At 32.4% G+C, this 19,486-nt stretch overlaps 2 protein-coding genes across 2 annotated transcripts; one reads left to right on the top strand and one right to left on the bottom strand.

The window, feature by feature from the left end:
• Positions 1-3,989: 3,989 nt before the first annotated feature.
• On the top strand, positions 3,990-4,454 carry LOC142556702 (uncharacterized). Its single transcript, XM_075668186.1, has one exon. It carries the CDS (start codon positions 3,990-3,992, stop codon positions 4,452-4,454), a length of 465 nt encoding a protein of 154 aa, XP_075524301.1.
• A 5,328-nt stretch (positions 4,455-9,782) lies between these two features.
• On the bottom strand, positions 9,783-11,779 carry LOC142537551 (lysM domain receptor-like kinase 3). The gene is given in 2 exon segments (XM_075643063.1): positions 9,783-11,411; positions 11,413-11,779. Coding segments are annotated over 2 exon segments (1,287 nt in total). The 5' UTR covers positions 11,626-11,779; the 3' UTR covers positions 9,783-10,337.
• Between the last annotated feature and the right edge of the window lie 7,707 nt (positions 11,780-19,486).

The following is a 19,486-nucleotide window of genomic DNA, read 5'->3' as shown; positions in this document are numbered from 1 at the left end:
ATACTATATTATTAAGTATGAGTGGGTTAGAAAAACTACTTGAAGAGGATACCAAAATTTCTTCCTTTTTTACCCTCCTCTTCAATATCACATATAAAATATAATTATTTCAACCACGTAAATCATACGTCTGAAATCTTCCCCAAAAATGGAAGCCCTAACCGTATCAACACATTTGAAAACTTCTCAATTTAAAAAAACCTTACGGTTAGTATTTTTAACGCAAAAAAATATTTTTTTCTACCATAATATTATTATATTTTTTTATTGAAATTAAGTTTAATAGAGAAATAGATTTTGTTGTCATACACAACAATGTGTATAAACACATTAATTATAATATTCATATCAAATTACAGATGTCAAATATTCGTTTTATAAATTGATTAAAAAATATTTCAAATATTTAATATTATGTTACACACAACGCGTGTGCCTCATCCGCTAGTATATATAAGATATCCCATGATTATTGTTGTATAATTATAGGTCTCAACGGACAATGCCATGCACAAATCTAATTATGAAGAATGTAGGTAATTAATTAATGCCTTGAAGATCCACAATTATTCAAGCTTTATTTACAGCTTTTTCATCATATATGTGTTGTCACACACAAATAATCATAAAATACAATCATTAATCACTTTCTTTTGTGGTTCCAAAGGATAAGAAGGTGAATAATATATGCCATCGGCTCGCACGCCCCAATAGCATACATCTTCACACCGAGCATATATTAACTTCTCCTTTTTGAAAAGGTCGAATTTAGCTTGCTTCTTATCCCACCAGAGATGACAGAAGAACTCGGTTTTGAAACCCGCACAGAAGCTAAAGGTGAAATTCTGGTTTATGTGGAGAGTATGGTATTCGAGATCGTTGTCCCCGGAGAAAACATGTGCCTACATCGGCTTAAAATTCATGGGGACCTCATTGGCAATTATCACTCGATATTTTTTATGAGAACATTTTTCTTCGAACAATCCCATTGCTTGGAGGGAGAAGAATAGAACACAAACGATCAGAAACGAAACATGGAATTGGTTTAAATTTGGTGAAAATTCATGATGCTAGAATATTGTGGTATCAGAATAATTGTTGATGCAAATGTTGAATATAAAGGATTTTTTATATATATAATAATAATAATTAGTATTTTGACAAATCCGTGCATTAAGTATATCATAAGCGCACAAAGATATGATTTAATTCCCTTGATTTAGTAGACTGATGATAATTTATCGATTATTATAAGAAAATATACAAATAGTTGAAAAGGATTCAATGTCGAAATAATTAACTAAGAAAAAAAAATTATTCATTCATATATATCATCAAATTATTTTTATTAAATTGTCAATCATGTGTAATTTATGGTCTTCTTCCAATAATATTTCAAATTCTAAAAATAGTATTCGAAATTTTGAGGGGACATTAAATAAATTATGTAATTGACATAATTCAAGGAGGGAATTTGTAGAGCTACTATAGTCTATAAGATATTGTCCAAATTTTAAGAAATTTAAATATATCGATACAAGTAATTATAATAAAAATATACAATCTAAGTTCTGATTTCAAATGGTGAATTATCAATGAAATACAATCCTAATCGTTACTTTAAAAACTAACTATATAATATTTTCTGGTAATACTGGAAATTTTATTTAAATACTTTAGCAATCAAGATTGCCATAATTTCCAATACATTGATGCTGGTTAAATTTTTTTATAAATGTAATTTAAAAATAAAGAAATTGTTTATCAAATAAAAATAAATTTATTCAGGCCAGGAATTTTAAACTTTGAAAGTGGTTATATGTCTTTTTGCAATAGCATGGCTAGGTATAAAAAAATTTATGCTTAATAATGTCGAAACTAAGTCTTTTTCACTCCACCATATATGACAGAAGAATAGAGTCGTAAAACCAAGCCAGAAGCTAAAGTGAAACATGTACTTGGTATAATTCATGAAATCTCTCTACAAATTAGATTAGAGGGAGATATATTATTTTAAAATTTATTCTCTTCATCAAGTATAATTTTACATATTCATACGCACATAAAATCATGAAATGGTTGATCAGGGTGTCCGTGCAAGAGCTTGGGGCATCTTCGGCCAGTCCATCACTTTCTCCGGGCTATATAAAGGAAATGATTTCGAATAATAGATACCGTCGCCGGATACTTGCCAATAGCACACGTCTAAACAGTTGATATGAAGAAGTGTATTATTGAAAACTTCGAAAGAGAGGTCTTTTTTATCCCACCAAAGATGACAGAAGAATACGGTTCTAAAGAAGACATTTGCGCAAAAGCTGAAGCGGAATTCTCCATCCTTGTAAAGCGTATGATATCCGAGATCATCATTTTTGGAAGCACAATGTACCAAAAGCGATGGTGAGTTCGGAGGAAGATTGTTGGCAACTACAACTTCATATCTTTTGGTGAATCTGCATCTTCGTTTTGACGCGGCCATTGTTTGGAGAACGATCGAAAAAATTATTAAAAATTTCAGCAAATTTTTAGTCTTTGTAAGATCCATGATGCAAGAATGAATGCAATTAATGTTTGTGGTACAATTTATGTGTTTTTATATATTTGGCTAGAGTTTGTCAAATCTATTTAAGTGACAATTTATGAATAATATAATCCAATATTGTGATAATTCATAATTTAGAGAATAAAATTATATTGGGATCTCAAAAGATGTATTGGGATCTCAAAAGATGTTGACCTAATAAAAAAATGTTTATATGATCTGATTTTGGTGATTATGATTTTTGCTTCGTCATTATTTTCATTTTTTTTTATTTTTAGTTGATTATATTTTTTATGACAAAATAAATAGGTTGATGTTTATAAAATTATTTATTTTATTATTAAAAAATGGAAAGATCTTTGCAAGCCGAAGTGCCAGGGCGGGTTGGGCTTTAGACATCTTGAGACATTCAATAGAGCGTTGATGGCTAAGCAGGTTTGGCGCATTATTACTAAGCCAGGTTCTTTGGTTGCACGAGTCTTGAAAGCAAGGTATTTTCGTCACCAAGATATTATGAATGCCTCCCTTGGTAGTAATCCTTCTTATATTTGGAGATCAATATTATGGAGTAGGCCACTTCTGGAAAAGGGGCTATGTTGGAAAGTGGGAGATGGCTCGAAAATTCCTACTTTTGGAGAGCGCTGGATTCCAAGGACACGAGAGTGTGTGTCCCCTCCTCCTGAGTCTGAACATTTTGCTACAGTTAGTACCCTCCTCGATGGGGAGTCTTGGAATGAACCTCTCATTCACAATCTTTACCCTCCCCAGTCTTGCCAAGGACATTTTGGCTATCCCCCTCTCCCAATCTCAAAAGGAGGATTTTCGGTTTTGGACATACGATCCGAAGGGTAAATATTCAGTCCGTGACGGTTATAAAGTGGCGATTGGATTCTTTGATTCTCCTCCCTCGTGCTCGGGTAATCATTCCATTGAATGGTGGCGATTTATTTGGTCTCTTAGTATTCCTCCGAAGGTTCGTATTTTTTGGTGGCGGGTTATGCATAACATTATTCCGACGGAGCAGAATTGAAGGGCACATCATGTCCCGGTTCTTGGAGAGTGTCTATTATGTCACCAACTTTGTGATTCTACTGTCCATGCTCTCTTCACTTGCCCGATTATTAAGCGCAGCTGGAAAGGAACGTATTATTGGCCGATTCTAAAGTTATCATGTCATCTGGATGTGATACATATTTCTCTTTGGATGAAAGAAAAGCTGAGTACTCATGAATACGAGGCATTTGTGATGCGTGCTTGTGCGATTTGGAGTGAGAGACTTCGGATCACTCACAGCCACAAAGATTGTCATTCTGATATCAATATAGAGTGGTGTGAGAGTCTTCTTCAAGACTTCCAGGAAGCTTGTCGAGCTTTGAGGATTTCTCCAACCTGTAACTCAGTGTGTGCTCCGACAGCCTGGATGGCCCCACCTATGCACTCTCTCCGAATGGATGTGGATGCATGTTATAATGAGCACACTCATAGATACTCAATTGGCGGTGTAATCCGTAATCATGAGGGACAACCGGTACTAGTTTTTGGAAACAAAATTGAGAAGCCCTCATATGTCTTGTATGCTGAGCTTCTCGCTATATTACAAGGGCTCAACATATCCAAGACACATAATCTCCGGCTTCCTTATATCTCATCGGACTCTCTTCTCGCCGTGCAAGCAATCTTGGGAGAAGAAGAGAACCTCAGTTATGCCGGGGCCCTAGCAATAGATATCAGAAGACTTCTGGCTCTTCAGGGAAGGCCCACTCTTAGTCATGTTCGGCGTTCTGCAAATTGTGTTGCTCACGCTATTGCCTCTTTAGCTTCTTTGTCTCATTCACCTTTTGTTTGGGAGTGTGGTTCTTATCCTTTTTGGTTGATTGATCTTGTAATCAAAGACATTTTCAGTTTTCAATAAATTACAAGAGTTCTCACCGTAAAAAAAAAAAAACATCATACATTATCGGTTTTATATAATATCCTAACTAAATCAAATATTTCAAAAACAAAAATATTCATTGGGTTACACACGTATTGTGCGTGCTTTAGATTGATAGTATATAAATTTCCGTATCTTTTTTAATTTTCTTTTATTTTAAAGAAACAATATTCTATTTACTAACTGTTTAATTATTATGAAATTAATTTTAAAAATGTAAATAATGTATTGGTCAAAGTCAAACAAAGAGTTATAAGTGTTAAGAATCCTAATGTACGGATCACAGTGTTTTAATTACATAAAATTTATCTATATATAATCCACATTTTTTAATATTTCTATTATATTATAAAGAACGGATTATATATATAATTATCTATATTTTTCGCAATATTTTATTTTTTTATTATTATTATTAAAATAAAATTTTATAACTATCCTTCAAATTTATTATTTTGATTTTCTATAAATATAGATCTCTTCAATTCATGGCATAACTTCGGTTAATTTATAATCTTATAATATATCAATTTTCAATTTTCACTTTTAGTAATTTTATATCAATGTGTTGACGCTGCACGGGAAAATGATGACATAATAACGAACATTTCTATTGTCCAATGTCAAATCGATATTCTGATGAAAAATTATTGATATTAAAAAAAAAAAACAAATTAACGAAGTAGACTGTAAATTGATCAATAACATAAAAAAATGAAAATCGTACAAGTTGTATGACAACTATGTAATTTTTCCATGTTAAAATATTTATGTGTGTCATTAAATTGATATATTACATATTTGTTGAGTCAGGAAAAAAAATTATTTTGTGAATTTTTAAGATAAACATCATTTTGTATTTAATAAGTTGTATGTACTTTGTAACGGTTTCATGGGCCTATATATGTGATGTGTATCGATTTGATTTATATTTACGGTTAAAGCTAATATTTTTTACATAAAAATAATATTTTTCATGAATTAATTCAGATCGAAGATTTGTCTCATAAAAATTGAGATGTTGATAATTTATTATGCAATTTTAAATTTTATATGAGATTAATTTTTTTACAATATTAATAATTCTATTGGTCTAGTGATCTATTAATTAAGTTAATTAAGGCGGTGGTGTGATCGATTATATTTTAAAAAGAGAAAATTAAAATTTTTTAATTTAATTTTTATTTTTCCACTGAAAATTTCGTCCACTTTTCCCTCAGTTTACGGACTTGCATTTCCCTTTAAACAATGAGCAAATTCATCAGCCGCACAATCTTCGAGGCTGTCATCGGGGATTCGGGGTGCGAAGGAATACGTAAGATCAGTTACCGCATTCAATCTCTCATACCAGGTCTGTGATTCCAAGAACATCTGCGAAATCCAAACCACCGCCTTACCCATATCCGGCCGGATTTCAGGATCATCGGCAAAACAATCCAAAGCCAGACGTGCCAATTTCTCCACCGGGTAAGAGTGATTCAACCTCCGAGCATCCTAATCCCTCCAATGTCTCCCTTGCCACCTCCACCAGCAATATCCGCCCATACCTCCCATTCTCCTCATCAACTACATACTCAGTACCCTCTTGTCCCCTCGAAGATCTTACTCGTACCATCCATTTTTTCTCCTCATTAACTCTCTAACAACCTCGCCACAAAGCTCAGTAGTGCCAAAATGGCAAATCTTACCGTTCAACCACGGTTCCTTCCGGAATAATAATGCTGCTACTACTACTTATATGATTATGCACAATATCAAATCCTAATCCTTTGGAGTTGTGAACATAGTCCAAACCATGTGCGATATCAGACGCAACGCGAAATACGAGACATCCAGTTAGATAAAACAGTAAAACTAGGATTCTTAGTCGTTTGTTGACCGAAATCCTTTACGAGAAATGATTTTATATTAATTCAAGAGTAGGACGAGTCAACCATGATCATATTAACCGTAAAAATCAATATTTTTAATATAAAAAATAATATTTTTTTAGATGTGACCCAAATAAAATATTTATCTCACAAAATTGACACGTGAGACCGTCTCATATGAGTTTTTGTGATAATTCAAACCTTTCATTTTAATTTACTAAACAAAATTTCATCTTCATATATTCAGCTATCTTAGTGGAAATGCATGCCTTTTACTAAAATTTATTAACTCAGTTGAAATGATTTTATATCATAATAATAATTAAATAACATTTCTATGTGAATAACATTTATCGATTGCTATCGTGCACTAGCTAGTTGTGTCATATACGATCGATCAATATTATATAGTTTCTTGACAAAACACTTATGTAATATTTGCAATAGCTTATTTTAAATGTTTCAGAACTTCCACGTACAATTCTCAAATATTTCATTGACTAGAAACTTCAAAACACTTAAAATAAATTCTTAACGTCACCTCGTATGTAATGTTGTTTGATAAACAATTTGCTTGTGTAATGAGAAGATGACATAAATAAATAATATAATTTCATATGGAAAAAAAATACCATAGCAAGTTTATATTTTTTTCACTCTCTTCCTCTTTACCCAGCCCAATTAGGAAATTTCGTCGCAGGAATTAATCATTTTTTAAAATTTATTTCAATTAATTCAAAGAAAGTAAAAATATATATAATTTGGTGAATTGGATATTTTTCTATTTTACTGATGTCGATAGGACTAAATTATCTAAATTCCATTGCGTTATGATATTATCCATAATATTAAAAATGATTGTTGACCGCTAGGGTTGTGCAAAATTTCGGTTAAACCGAATTAATCGACCGAACCGAATTAATTCGAAAATTCGGTTCGGTTAATTCGGAAGTTCGGTTTTGAAACTTTAAACAATTGGTTAATTCGGTTCGGTTTCGATTTTAATTTGAAAAATTCGGTTAAACCGAATTAACCGAATTAGTATATATTAATTTAAATTGTATATGGGCATTAAAAATGCATTAGAAGGAAACCCAACTTTTCATGCATTAGAAGGAAGCGCATTAATTCAATGATTTTATTTTCAATATTTTTATTTAGTTATTGATATTTTTTGTTCAATATTTCTTGTTATTTATAAGTTCTCCATTGTTTTTTTTTTTTTTGGTTAAAATTTGCATTTTTTAAAAAAATATCGGTTATTTCGGTCGGTAACCGAAATAGCCGATTAAATAACCGATTTGAAAATCGGTTCAGTTAATTCGGTTTCTATGATTTTTTCGATCGGTTCGGTTATTCGAAAATAAATCAGGTTAAATCGGTTATAGGTCTATTCGGTTCGGTCGGTAATATTTGTCATTTGGATAGAAGCTAGGGAATTTTACAAGGGCTGAGCTATACTTTTTTGTTCAATTTTTTTTCTTTCAAAATATTTATATTAAAATTTTGTTGTATTTAATATGTATTATTATTACTAATAAAATGATGCTATTAATTATATTCACTGTATTGGAAAGTCATCAATAATGGAGTTAATGCTAATGTTTCGATAATCTACTAATAATGTACAAACTCATTTTCCACACGACTCGTTATTGAAATACACGTTAGATCTGTTGTTGAAATAAAAACTGGAAGAGTGTTGCGTGATTTTTGCTCAATGTTAGGCTTTGGCATATAATGAGTAAAGTATCGGTTCTCACGATGATTAAAAATGTATATTCACATGAAAATATTGATCATATCAAAATTTTACTTTGTGTTCGATTTGGAGAGTGAGTCTTCAAAGCTTCGCGGCTTAGTGGATCGGATCTGTGCTCTGTGTTCTGGACGGAAAAAAATAGAGTTAGGGGATGCTGGAAAGTTTTTCGGCGGAAGCGTGACCTCTCTGATGCTTAAGTCAGATTGGATAGCAAACTTAAGAGTAAATATAGTAATACTAAGCAAGTAAGAGAATGTGAGTCAATAAAATCGTAGACCAATGCCAGGTATTTATAGAGGCAGAAGCAGTAGAATTCTTGTAAAGATCGAACTCTACCTGAGATTAAAAAAAAAACATCCAGTTGTATGACGCAGTGACCACAATAGCTAGGAATCTTAATGGCGGCTATGGCTTCTGCTTTATCTCGACGAGATTTGATTGAATTCCGTATTTATCGGAGTTTCTCCTTCATCGACGGAGATGTCGTCATACTCTCTGACTGCGTTAGAGCTCGGACTTCTCGACCACATAAGTGGGCTCAGATTTCTAGTAAAAAGTTCGAACCTTTAATAAACAGGGTTGAGGAGTCCGACCCTGTTATAAATTCATGAGCTCGGACTCCTGGGCTTGGGCTCAGACATCTTACCATATAGTTGGATTCGGTAGTGGGGACCTTGAACAATAATGGTGTCTGAGCCTTAAAGGGCTAGAGTTAATTTTGATATGAGCTTGAATCCATCCATATGTATCAATTTTTTAGAGCATCAAATACTATAATTAAAATAATCTCAACTTTATTTAGAAAATCAAAACTTAAAATTCAATGAACTAAAATAAATTAAATAAAGTAGAATTTCAAGGACAACTTTATGTACACGGTTTGAGACGAGTTCTAGATAAAAGATTTTACTCAATTTTCATTCATGTAAATCATATTATTTGATAATATTACATATTTCAATTTATGGGACAAGAACCCTCAAGTATTGTTCAATATGTTTCTCGAGTGGCGAGTAAATTTTATTATCATAATTCCAATATAAATTTCGACATCCTTATAAAATATCAATCATCAAAATAGTTTAATCAAGTTTTATGCTTTTCTTTTAGCGATCTCAAAAAATTTTGTAAATATCACGAACTCTACAAAATCTTAGATTGTGGTTTCGTATGGTTCTAATCAAAATTTCATCTCCCAAATGTCAGATTTGAATAAAGTTAATGTTGGAACATATTTTTTTAGGATACAATATTAATTATCCACACAAATTCATGTGACATTATCCGAGTAATTTTGTGAAACAAATCTCATATACGACCGACTCATGATAAATTATTATTTTTATATCAAAAATATTATTTTTCACTATGATATGAATCCAATATACGCTCTCACAGATATGGATTCACGAGACGTTTCACATGAGTCCTATTCTTTATTATCTTGATTTTTTTGAGATAAGGTATATTATACTCGTGTGAAAAAATGCTAACGGATTAAAAACTGACTATATAACAGAATAAAATTGAAAAATTACTAACAGATTAAAAATGCAATTTTCTCATAATTTAATTCATTTATCCCTTCCCAAATGCATATTTGTTGACTACAGGAATCAACGAAGAATACAGATAACGTATTATACAACACTTCATGATAATTTTTACACTACATCGAGTAATATTCTTATTCATAAAAGGCTAATTAAATTATAGAACATAGGGTAGTAATGTATGCCAAATCTATCATGTTTCGATTGTTGTCCTATCTTGAACAATTGATATTTCAAACAATGGTCAGGTAAAATCTTTTAAACCGTATACTAGCTTCATCACCGTATAATCTCTACAATAGATCGAGCTTCCGTCGCCTGCCTCAGGAAGAAGATGGAAGCTAGTCTAATTTCATCTTAAATTTCCTCCAATATAGCAAGAATATAGTTCGTTGTGCTCATTCGAATCCTTACATGTTTCAAACTGGACAATGACTAACAAGTTAAAACCTGGGATGGGGAACAATATATTTCAATGACTCGCCAATGGCTCAATGCATTTCTGTTCCTCTGAATCTCCCCAATATAAACCATCTGGAAAAAAATACAACTTAAGAAAGCACAAAAAAAGAACTATACAATCAATAGTCAAACTATAGTTCTGTAACGGTTAGTGTATATGCCTCAACTTAGAAAGGAAAAGAAAAAATAAAAAAATCTGAGTCTGTAGGGGTGGTCACCGTGGTGCTATAGAAATTGTAATATCTGTTACCGCACCCATCCTCTCAGACCAGTTCTGTGATTCTAAGAACATTTGCGAAATCCAACCCACCACCTTACCCATTTCCGGCCGCATTTCAGGATCATCAACCACACAATCCAACGCGAGACGTGCCAATTTCTCCGCCACCTCTACCGGGTAAGAGTCATTCAACCTCCTATCAACCCACATCCTAATCCCACCACCACCACCCTCCATAGCCTCCCTAGCCGCCTCCACCACTGATATCCTCACATACCCTCCACTCTCCTCGTCAACTATATACCTCAATGCCTCCATCCCGGATAACAATTCAAGAATCACGACCCCGAAAGCATACACATCACACTTTTGAGTCACTATCCCGCTTGTCTGAAACTCGGGAGCCATGTACCCTCTTGTCCCCTCAAACTTCTTACTCTTACTATTCGATCTCTTCAATTCTTCTTTTCCCTCATGAACTCTAATTACCTCACCACAAAGCTCCGCAGTGCCGAAATGGCAAATCTTTGCATTCAATAACGGTTCTTCAATAATAATGCTACTACTATGTATATGATTATGAATAAAATCGAATCCAAATCCCGTGGAGTTATGAACATAATCCAAACCATGGGCAATATCAGATGCAACACGAACACGAGACATCCAGTTAGATAGAACAGTAAAACTAGGATTTTTGGCATTTCTCAAACAAACAGCAAGACTAGCACCTTGGACATATTCGTACACCAAATATATGTAACTACCAGATATGGAGGCGCCTTTCAACTTTACCAAACTGGAGTGATGCCCACGGCAAACCACCGAAAGCCGTTCTACGAGCTGAGACGTGTCCATCTGCCTGCGGAACCTACGCTGAAATATGATCACAGGCTGATGGCGAATGCTGCAGCGCCAGGCGGTGGAGGAGAAGGAGGAAGAATGTGGCTTCAGCAAGAAATTATTGGTGGCTGCCGAAATTTCTCGCAATTCGTACACGTGGGGCTGTTCGGGGAGGACGGATTCGCGGATTCCGGACAGAGAATTTCGGCTGGAAGCAGAGGATTATCCATGATTCTTTGTTGAAGGTTGAGGTAGACGCCGTGCTCGGGAGTATGAAATTGCTGGTGCTGCTTGAATCTAAAGGCGTGGATGAAGAATTTTGAAGTGTTTTCTTGGATTTTCTTGATGATGGCGATAGAGCAGAGCGTGAATGTAGGGATTCGGGTTCAATTACCTGTTTCTGCATTTTCTTCTTGTATTTACACAGAGAGAAAAGCATTGGCAGAAAAGCAACAGGAAAGAGCTAGTGAAAAGGGGCGGAGACGGATTCGGCGGCGGCGGCGGCGGCGGAAGGTGGGGGGTGTGGCGGTGGAGAGGTGGAGTACGCACCTTGGAACGGTGTGCGTTGATTTAGTAGATTATTCTTGGGGTGCTTTACTTTATATATTGTTAGAGAGCAAAAATATAATCATTTTTTTTTTCAAATTACCTTTATGCAAACTTATTTTTCCTAAAAATTGCTTTTCAACCTATTTTCAATATTGTTCATCTTAAATTTTCATTATGACCTCTTACTAATTTCTATAATTATGATCTGACCATTATTTTATTATAAATCAAATTATTATAAAAAAGATTACACAAACGCTCCACGTGGACGAGTCCACTAATGTATTATACTATTAAATAAAAAATTTCTCATCTTTTGTTTTCCAAATTATGCGTACACTAACATGAAAAATAGAAAATATTTTTATTAAATAATTGTTTTTAATTATTTAAAATATGATCGATGCTTTTTATTATTTTTTTAAATAAGGAGTTTTGAGGTGATTTTATACGTTTGGACGTAATTTTTATCGGTGTTGGATTTTCAACAAAAATACGAACGTTTTGACAAACCGACTAATAAATTTACAAACTTTATTAAACAAAATTATTTTTAATATTTTAATTAAACACTAATGAGCGTAATTGAGCCTAATTAACTTTCTAATGAGCCTAAAATTTTATTAGTGTTTTTAATTATTATTTAAGCCTAAACACTACCCCTTAACCCTTCATAACTCAAGCCCACTCTCTCAAAAAATTCCCTAAAGCTACACGGCACACACCAAGAGAATTAAGGAGGAAAACTTTCAATAATTTGCAAGGAGAATTCAAGTCAAGTCCCTCTTCGTCGTCGTTCTTCAATCGTCGTCGAATATTCGTGCATTTAAAACATAAAGGCACGTCATATTCTTCTTTACTCATCATCACAACATATTATGTATTTAATTATGTTTTGCATGAAAACAAGTGAAGCTCTCAATAATTTCGTTTATGCATCAAAGGTGAATTTTTAAAGCATGTTGTTATCCAAAAATCATGATTTTTATGTGCATAAGAGGCTGCCATGATTAGGAATTTTTATGGGATGTTTGTACACGATTTGCAACTTATTTTCAATATTATATTTCTCAAATTTGCACTATCACATCTTACTAATTTCTATAATTATGATATAATTTTTATTTTAATATAAATCAAATTAATTAGCAAAAAAAATGTTATACGCACACACAAAGTGCATTCGATTTACAAATAATTAATTGGACTCCATCCAAAGACATGGTTGACATGAAGTAATTTTAAATGTCGTGCAGTATTTCGAAATTGTCTTCAAACGTGGATGAATATGAATTTTACCCGAGTTAGAATTGTATTGAAGTAGAATATAAACCGTCGAAATAAATACTATTTTCAGCCCAATTATTGGTGTCTCCTTTCTTTTTTCCAGCAATCTCAAATGTATTATAGTTTCTACATTTAGCTATCACTTGGTGTGGATGATAATATAATGTTGATTGATTGATTATCTTTGTTTTGTTTAATGTTTGACTCAAGTTCTACGTAGATTAATATCATACACCATTATTTTATACAAATATATTGATTTATCATTCTTATATCATGTATATTTCATCGTCTCATTCACCCGTCAATTTTTTGTGATTTTTTTTACTAATATACCCCCGTTAACTAAACATTAGAAAACGTGCAACCATTTTTTGAAAGAATTAAATATGTATTAAATAATAAGTTTTTTTTAAGCTTTGTTTTTCCAGTGGTTTTAATAATCTGTATGAACAAGCAAACAATCATATATATTTGTAACAAATGGAGTATTTAAAACTTGATTTTTTTTTTTTTTTTTAAATAGGATATAATTTGATTTCTGTAACAACTCAATTTTATTCCAAACTCTCTACTAATTTGTTCAAACTTATCTTCAACTTTCGATACAAACACGAAATTTTTCTTGATGAAACCATATGTTCTAATAAACTTCAATTTCACATTCAACTTTCAAGAATTTAGTCGAACAACAATTGCTAAGCATTATATTATATTGTTCATAAATCAAATATTTGACTTCACAAAATATACACAAAAAATTACCCAAACAAAAATACTCCGTTGGATCATATTTATAGTACTTCTGTTTGAACAAGTATCTTTAAAAATATTTTTTATTATTTTATAAAAGGAAAAAAATAAAGTATGTGTTTGTATAAGATTTTTGTAAACGTTTTTTAAATTTTTTTTTCAAATATAATTTTTAAAGAATAATTGAGATATATTTTTTGAGAAAAAAAGATTTGTCCAAACAAATATATTAATTTTTAACTATAAAAACATTTTTTAAAAATAGTTTTGAAAACAAATATTTATATTTAAAATAAATTTTAAAACCTTTTATAAAATTTTTGTAAAAATATTTATTAATATTTATCCAAAAGATGTTGAAAAATATATTTAAAATGTGTGTATTGAATATTTGAATGTTGAAAATAAGAGTTGTAAATATTGAAAATTAGTGTGTGATGATGTAGGTAATGATGTATTTTATTTTTGGATTATTTGTAAAGATTTCATATAAATAGATCTCTCATTTGTGAAGAAAATCACAATTGAGTAGAGAGAAAAATATTATAAAGTGTGTAGTTTGGTAAATTTTGAGAGTTTGAGATTTTTACTTTTTACCATAAATTTTTACTTTTTCACAACACGTTATCAGCACGAAGCTCTAAAAGTCCTTCATATTTTTCCAAGCTCCAAACAGAAGAAAAATGTAACAAAAGTAATAATATTTATTTTACTGTTATTTATTTATTGTGTATATATTTAATATATAATATAATATTATTATTAGAAATAATAAAAATAAATTTTTCAAAAACTTGTTATAAATCCTGGGATGATGTTAAGACGACATCCCACACTCCCGGTAAGGGATACGACAAGTATAAAAGCCTATAAGGTTTTTAAACAAAATAACTTACGACACCTCATTATAATAATGTGATATGATATACATAATTATTTAAACATGATTAATATTATATTCACCATATTATTACCATAAAATTATACAAATACATACATTTATTTTTTGTACACCAACGGTCATAAACGGTAACAAAACGGCTAGTTTTTACCCTATAAATATCATCTCACAAACACATTCAATCACTCCAACTTTCTCTTCTTCTCTAAAAATTATTCTTCATCAAATTTTTCGAAGAAAAAAGAAGATGACTTTCTCAAAGTTATTTTTAATTATTTTGGTTATCATACTCACGAGTCTTTTATTTATCGGAGAATATCCTCCTCGTGTGTTCTTTATTTTTACAAATACTTGTACTTGTTGTTTATCAATTACTTTGTATTGCAATATTCATTAACTAATAAAATGCATCGTAATTTTTTTAGTACCACCATGTCAAACTTGGCAAAACTCGAATTCATTGCTCTTGATATCACGGAAAAAAATTATATGCCATGGACTCTCGATGTATAAATGCATCTTGAGTCATTGGGTCTAAATGAGACCATAAAAAAAATGGCATATCGACATCCCAAGAAAAGACAAAAGCCATGATATTTTTGCGTTGGCATCCCATGGCTTTGTGGAAGGGATTAAAAGAAAGATTCGAACAAATGAATTTAGTGAGAAATCATCAGGCACGACCCACTGGTTCAACGGCATTTCCTGAAGTAAATGTCGTAAGCAAAAATGAATTTAAATCTGGAAACCAAAATCAAAGTTATAAACAAGATTTTGGTCGAGGACGAAATCGAGGTCGTGGTCGTGGATGTGGACGTGGAAGTGGTCGTGGTCGTGGACGCGGCCGTGGTTTTGAAAATAATCGAGATAGTTACTTTTATAACTCATCTCAAAAGAACGTCCCAAACCATCCACAGAAAAGGCATCATGAAAATATGATTGTTAATGAGAATCACTCAAAAAGATATGAAAGTTCTTGTTTCAGATGTGGTACTCCAGGACATTGGTCCCGTATTTGTCGAGCCCCTGAGCATCTTTGTAAACTTTATAAAGAATCATTAAAGGGGAAAGAAAAGAAGACCAACTTCACTGAACAAAGTGAACATTTGAGTGATTCAACTCATTTTGATGCTGGAGATTTTCTGATTGATTTCTCAGACAATGATCAATTTGCTGGTGGAATAAATATGTAAAATATTTTATGTACCCATATGATAATGTTTTATTGTGTGCTATATTTTTGCATTTTATTGTCAGTAATTTTATTTCATTGCATATATTTTTTGAAGTTGAAATATGAAAAATACTATGAGCAAAGCTGAAGTTTGCATACCCGATAGTGGTACAACGCACACTATCCTCCGAGATAAAAGATATTTCTTGGAACTAAAACCAACAAAAACAAGGGTGAATACAATATCAGGTCCTGTAGACTTGATTAAAGAATGTGGTAAAGCACAATTTTTGTTACCTAATGGTATAAAATTTTTTTATCAATGATGCTTTATATTCACCACAATCGAAAAGAAATTTGTTGAGTTTTAATGATATATATTCCCATGGGTATGATACTCAAACAATGAATGAAGGGAATGAGAAATATATGTGTCTTATCACATATAAATCAGGAAAGAAATATGTGATTGAAAAACTACCAATGCTCCCTACTGGATTGCATTATACACACATAAGTCTCATTGAATCAAACATAGTAGTTGATAATTCTTCAATATTAACCAATTGGCATTACCGATTGAGACATCCTGGTCCAAAAATGATGCGAAGAATTATAGAAAATACACATGGTCATCCGCTGAAAGACCAGAAGATCTTTCAGAATAATAAGTTTCAATGTAAAGCATGTTCTCTTGGAAAACTTATTATAAGACCATCACCAGCCAAAATCCAAACTGAATCACCAATGTTTCTTGAACGTATTCAGGGTGATATTTGTGGACCAATCCATCCACCATGTGGACCATTCAGATACTTTATAGTATTGATTGATGCCTCCAGCAGATGGTCACATGTATGTTTATTGTCAACTCGAAATGTTGCATTTGCAAGATTACTTGCTCAAATAATAAAATTGAGGAATCAATTTCCCGATTATACAATCAAGAAATTAGACTTGATAATGCTGGTGAATTTACTTCCCAAACTTTCAATGATTATTGTATGTCTATGGGAATCATTGTTGAGCATTCTATTGCTCATGTACATACACAGAATGGATTGGCTGAATCATTGATTAAACGTCTGCAAATGATTGCTAGACCAATGATTATAAAAACAAAGCTCCCTATTTCTATATGGGGACATGCAATTTTACACGCTGCTTCATTAATTCGCATCAGACCAAATGCATATCATAAATACTCCCCATTGCAGCTTGCATTTGGTAAAGAACCAGACATTTCTCATCTGAGAATTTTTGGATGTATGGTGTATGTGCCTATTGCACCACCGCAACGAAAGAAAATGGGACCTCAAAGAAAGGTTGGAATTTATATCGGTTATGATAGTCCATCAATCATTCGATATCTTGAACCTCAGACAGGCGACGTGTTCACAGCACGTTTTGCTGATTGTCATTTTAATGAGGAAATCTTCCCAATGTTAGGGGGAGAACAGAAACATACCGAAAAGAAAATTACATGGTATGTATCATCATTGTTACATCTGGATCCAAGAACAAAATAATGTGAAAAGGATGTACAACAAATTGTACACTTGCAAAGAATAGCAAATCAAATACCAGATGCATTTGCAGACACAAAAGGGGTAACTAAATCATATATACATGCTGCAAATGCCCCTGCTCGAATTGAAATTCCAAAGAAACAAATGGAAGATACTCATGATGTCATTAAACGCCTGAAGCGTGGAAGGCCAGTCGGTTCCAAGGATAAAAATCCTCGAAAAAGAAAATTCATAGAGAAACACGATGATCACAAAATAAAGAATGACGTTTTTGAAGAAACACATGATGATCACAAAATAGAGAATGGTGTTCCTGAAGAAACATATGATTATGAAAATGTTCTGTCAGAACCACAAACTGACGAGAATCATGAAATCTCTATCAATTACATTAATACTGGAAAAATATGGAACCGAAAAGATATAGAAGAAATTGATGATATATTTTCTTATAATGTGGCAATCGACATCATAAATGATAATGAAGATCATGAACCAAAATCTTTTGGTGAATGTAAAAATCGGCAGGATTGGATAAAATGGAAAGAATCCATCCATGTTGAATTGGATTCGCTAAATAAACGTAATGTTTTTGGACCTATAGTCCTTACACCTGAAGGTGTAAAACCTGTTGGATACAAATGAGTTTTTATTCGAAAGCGAAATGAGAAAAATGAAATAGTGAGATATAAAGCTCGACTTGTTGCACAAGGTTTTTCTCAAAGGCCTGGAATTGATTATGAAGAAACGTATTCTCCTGTGATGGATGCAATTACGTTTCGGTATTTGATTAGCTTGGCGGTATCTGAAAATTTAGAAATGCGTCTTATGGATGTTGTTACAGCTTACTTATATGGATCACTTGATAGTAATATATATATGAAAATCTCTGAAAGATTTAAGGTGCCTCAAGCACAAAGTTCAAAATCCAGGGAATGTTATTCTGTGAAATTACAAAGATCATTATATGAGTTAAAGCAATCAGGTCGAATGTGGTATAATCGACTAAGTGATCACTTGATAAAAAAGGGATATGTAAATAATTCAATATGTCCTTGTGTTTTCATTAAGAAAACAACATCCGGATGCGTAATTATTGCTGTATATGTTGATGATTTAAACATCATTGGAACGAATAAGGAAATTCAAGAAGTTGTGTCATACTTGAAGGAAGAATTTGAAATGAAGGATCTTGGAAAAACCAAGTATTGTCTGGGTTTACAAATTGAACAAAAAGAATGTGGAATGTTTGTTCACCAGACAAATTATACAGAAAAGATCCTTAAACGTTTTAATATGGATAAAGCAAATCCTTTAAGTACTCCAATGATTGTTAGATCATTAAACATAGAAAAGGATCCATTCCGACCATGTGAAGATGATGAAGCTATTCTTGGTCCAGAAGTACCATATCTAAGTGCTATCGGTGCCCTTATGTATCTTACAAATTGTACGAGGCCCGATATATCTTTTGCCGTAAATTTGTTGGCAAGATTTAGCACATATCCAACAAAGAGACACTGGAACGGAATTAAACATATATTCCGTTATCTACGAGGAACGACAGACTTGGGACTTTTATATTCAAAAGATACTAATCCAAGTATAATTGGTTATGCTGATGATGGATACTTATCTGATCCACACAAGGCACGTTCCCAAACTGGATATGTATTTACTCGTGGATGCACTGCAATTTCTTGGCGTTCACAGAAACAAACGCTCGTAACAACTTCATCAAATCATGCCGAGATTATTGCACTACATGAAGCAAGTCGTGAATGTGTGTGGTTAAAATCAATGACCCAACATATCCAAATCTTATGCGGATTATCATTCGACGAGAAGCCTGTGATACTATATGAAGATAATGCTGCATGTGTTGCTCAAATGAAAGAAGGATACATAAAAAGCGACAGAACTAAACATATTCCTCCTAAGTTCTTCGCATTCACCAAGAAGCTTGAGAAGAATAAATGTATTGATGTTCGTCACATTCAATCAAGTGAAAATTCATCAGATCTCTTCACAAAGGCGCTTCCTACGTCAATATTCAGAAAGCATATATATAATATTGGGATGCGCAATCTACGAAATTTGTGAAGAA

This window comes from Primulina tabacum, chromosome 1, assembly GCF_025594145.1.
Source record: "Primulina tabacum isolate GXHZ01 chromosome 1, ASM2559414v2, whole genome shotgun sequence".
Classification (NCBI taxonomy): domain Eukaryota; kingdom Viridiplantae; phylum Streptophyta; class Magnoliopsida; order Lamiales; family Gesneriaceae; genus Primulina; species Primulina tabacum.
This window is presented reverse-complemented; position numbering and strand designations above follow the sequence as displayed.

Bases quoted from the DNA above. Each gene is read 5' to 3' on its own strand.
- LOC142556702 (XM_075668186.1), top strand. From the start codon at position 3,990: ATGGATGTGGATGCATGTTATAATGAGCACACTCATAGATACTCAATT.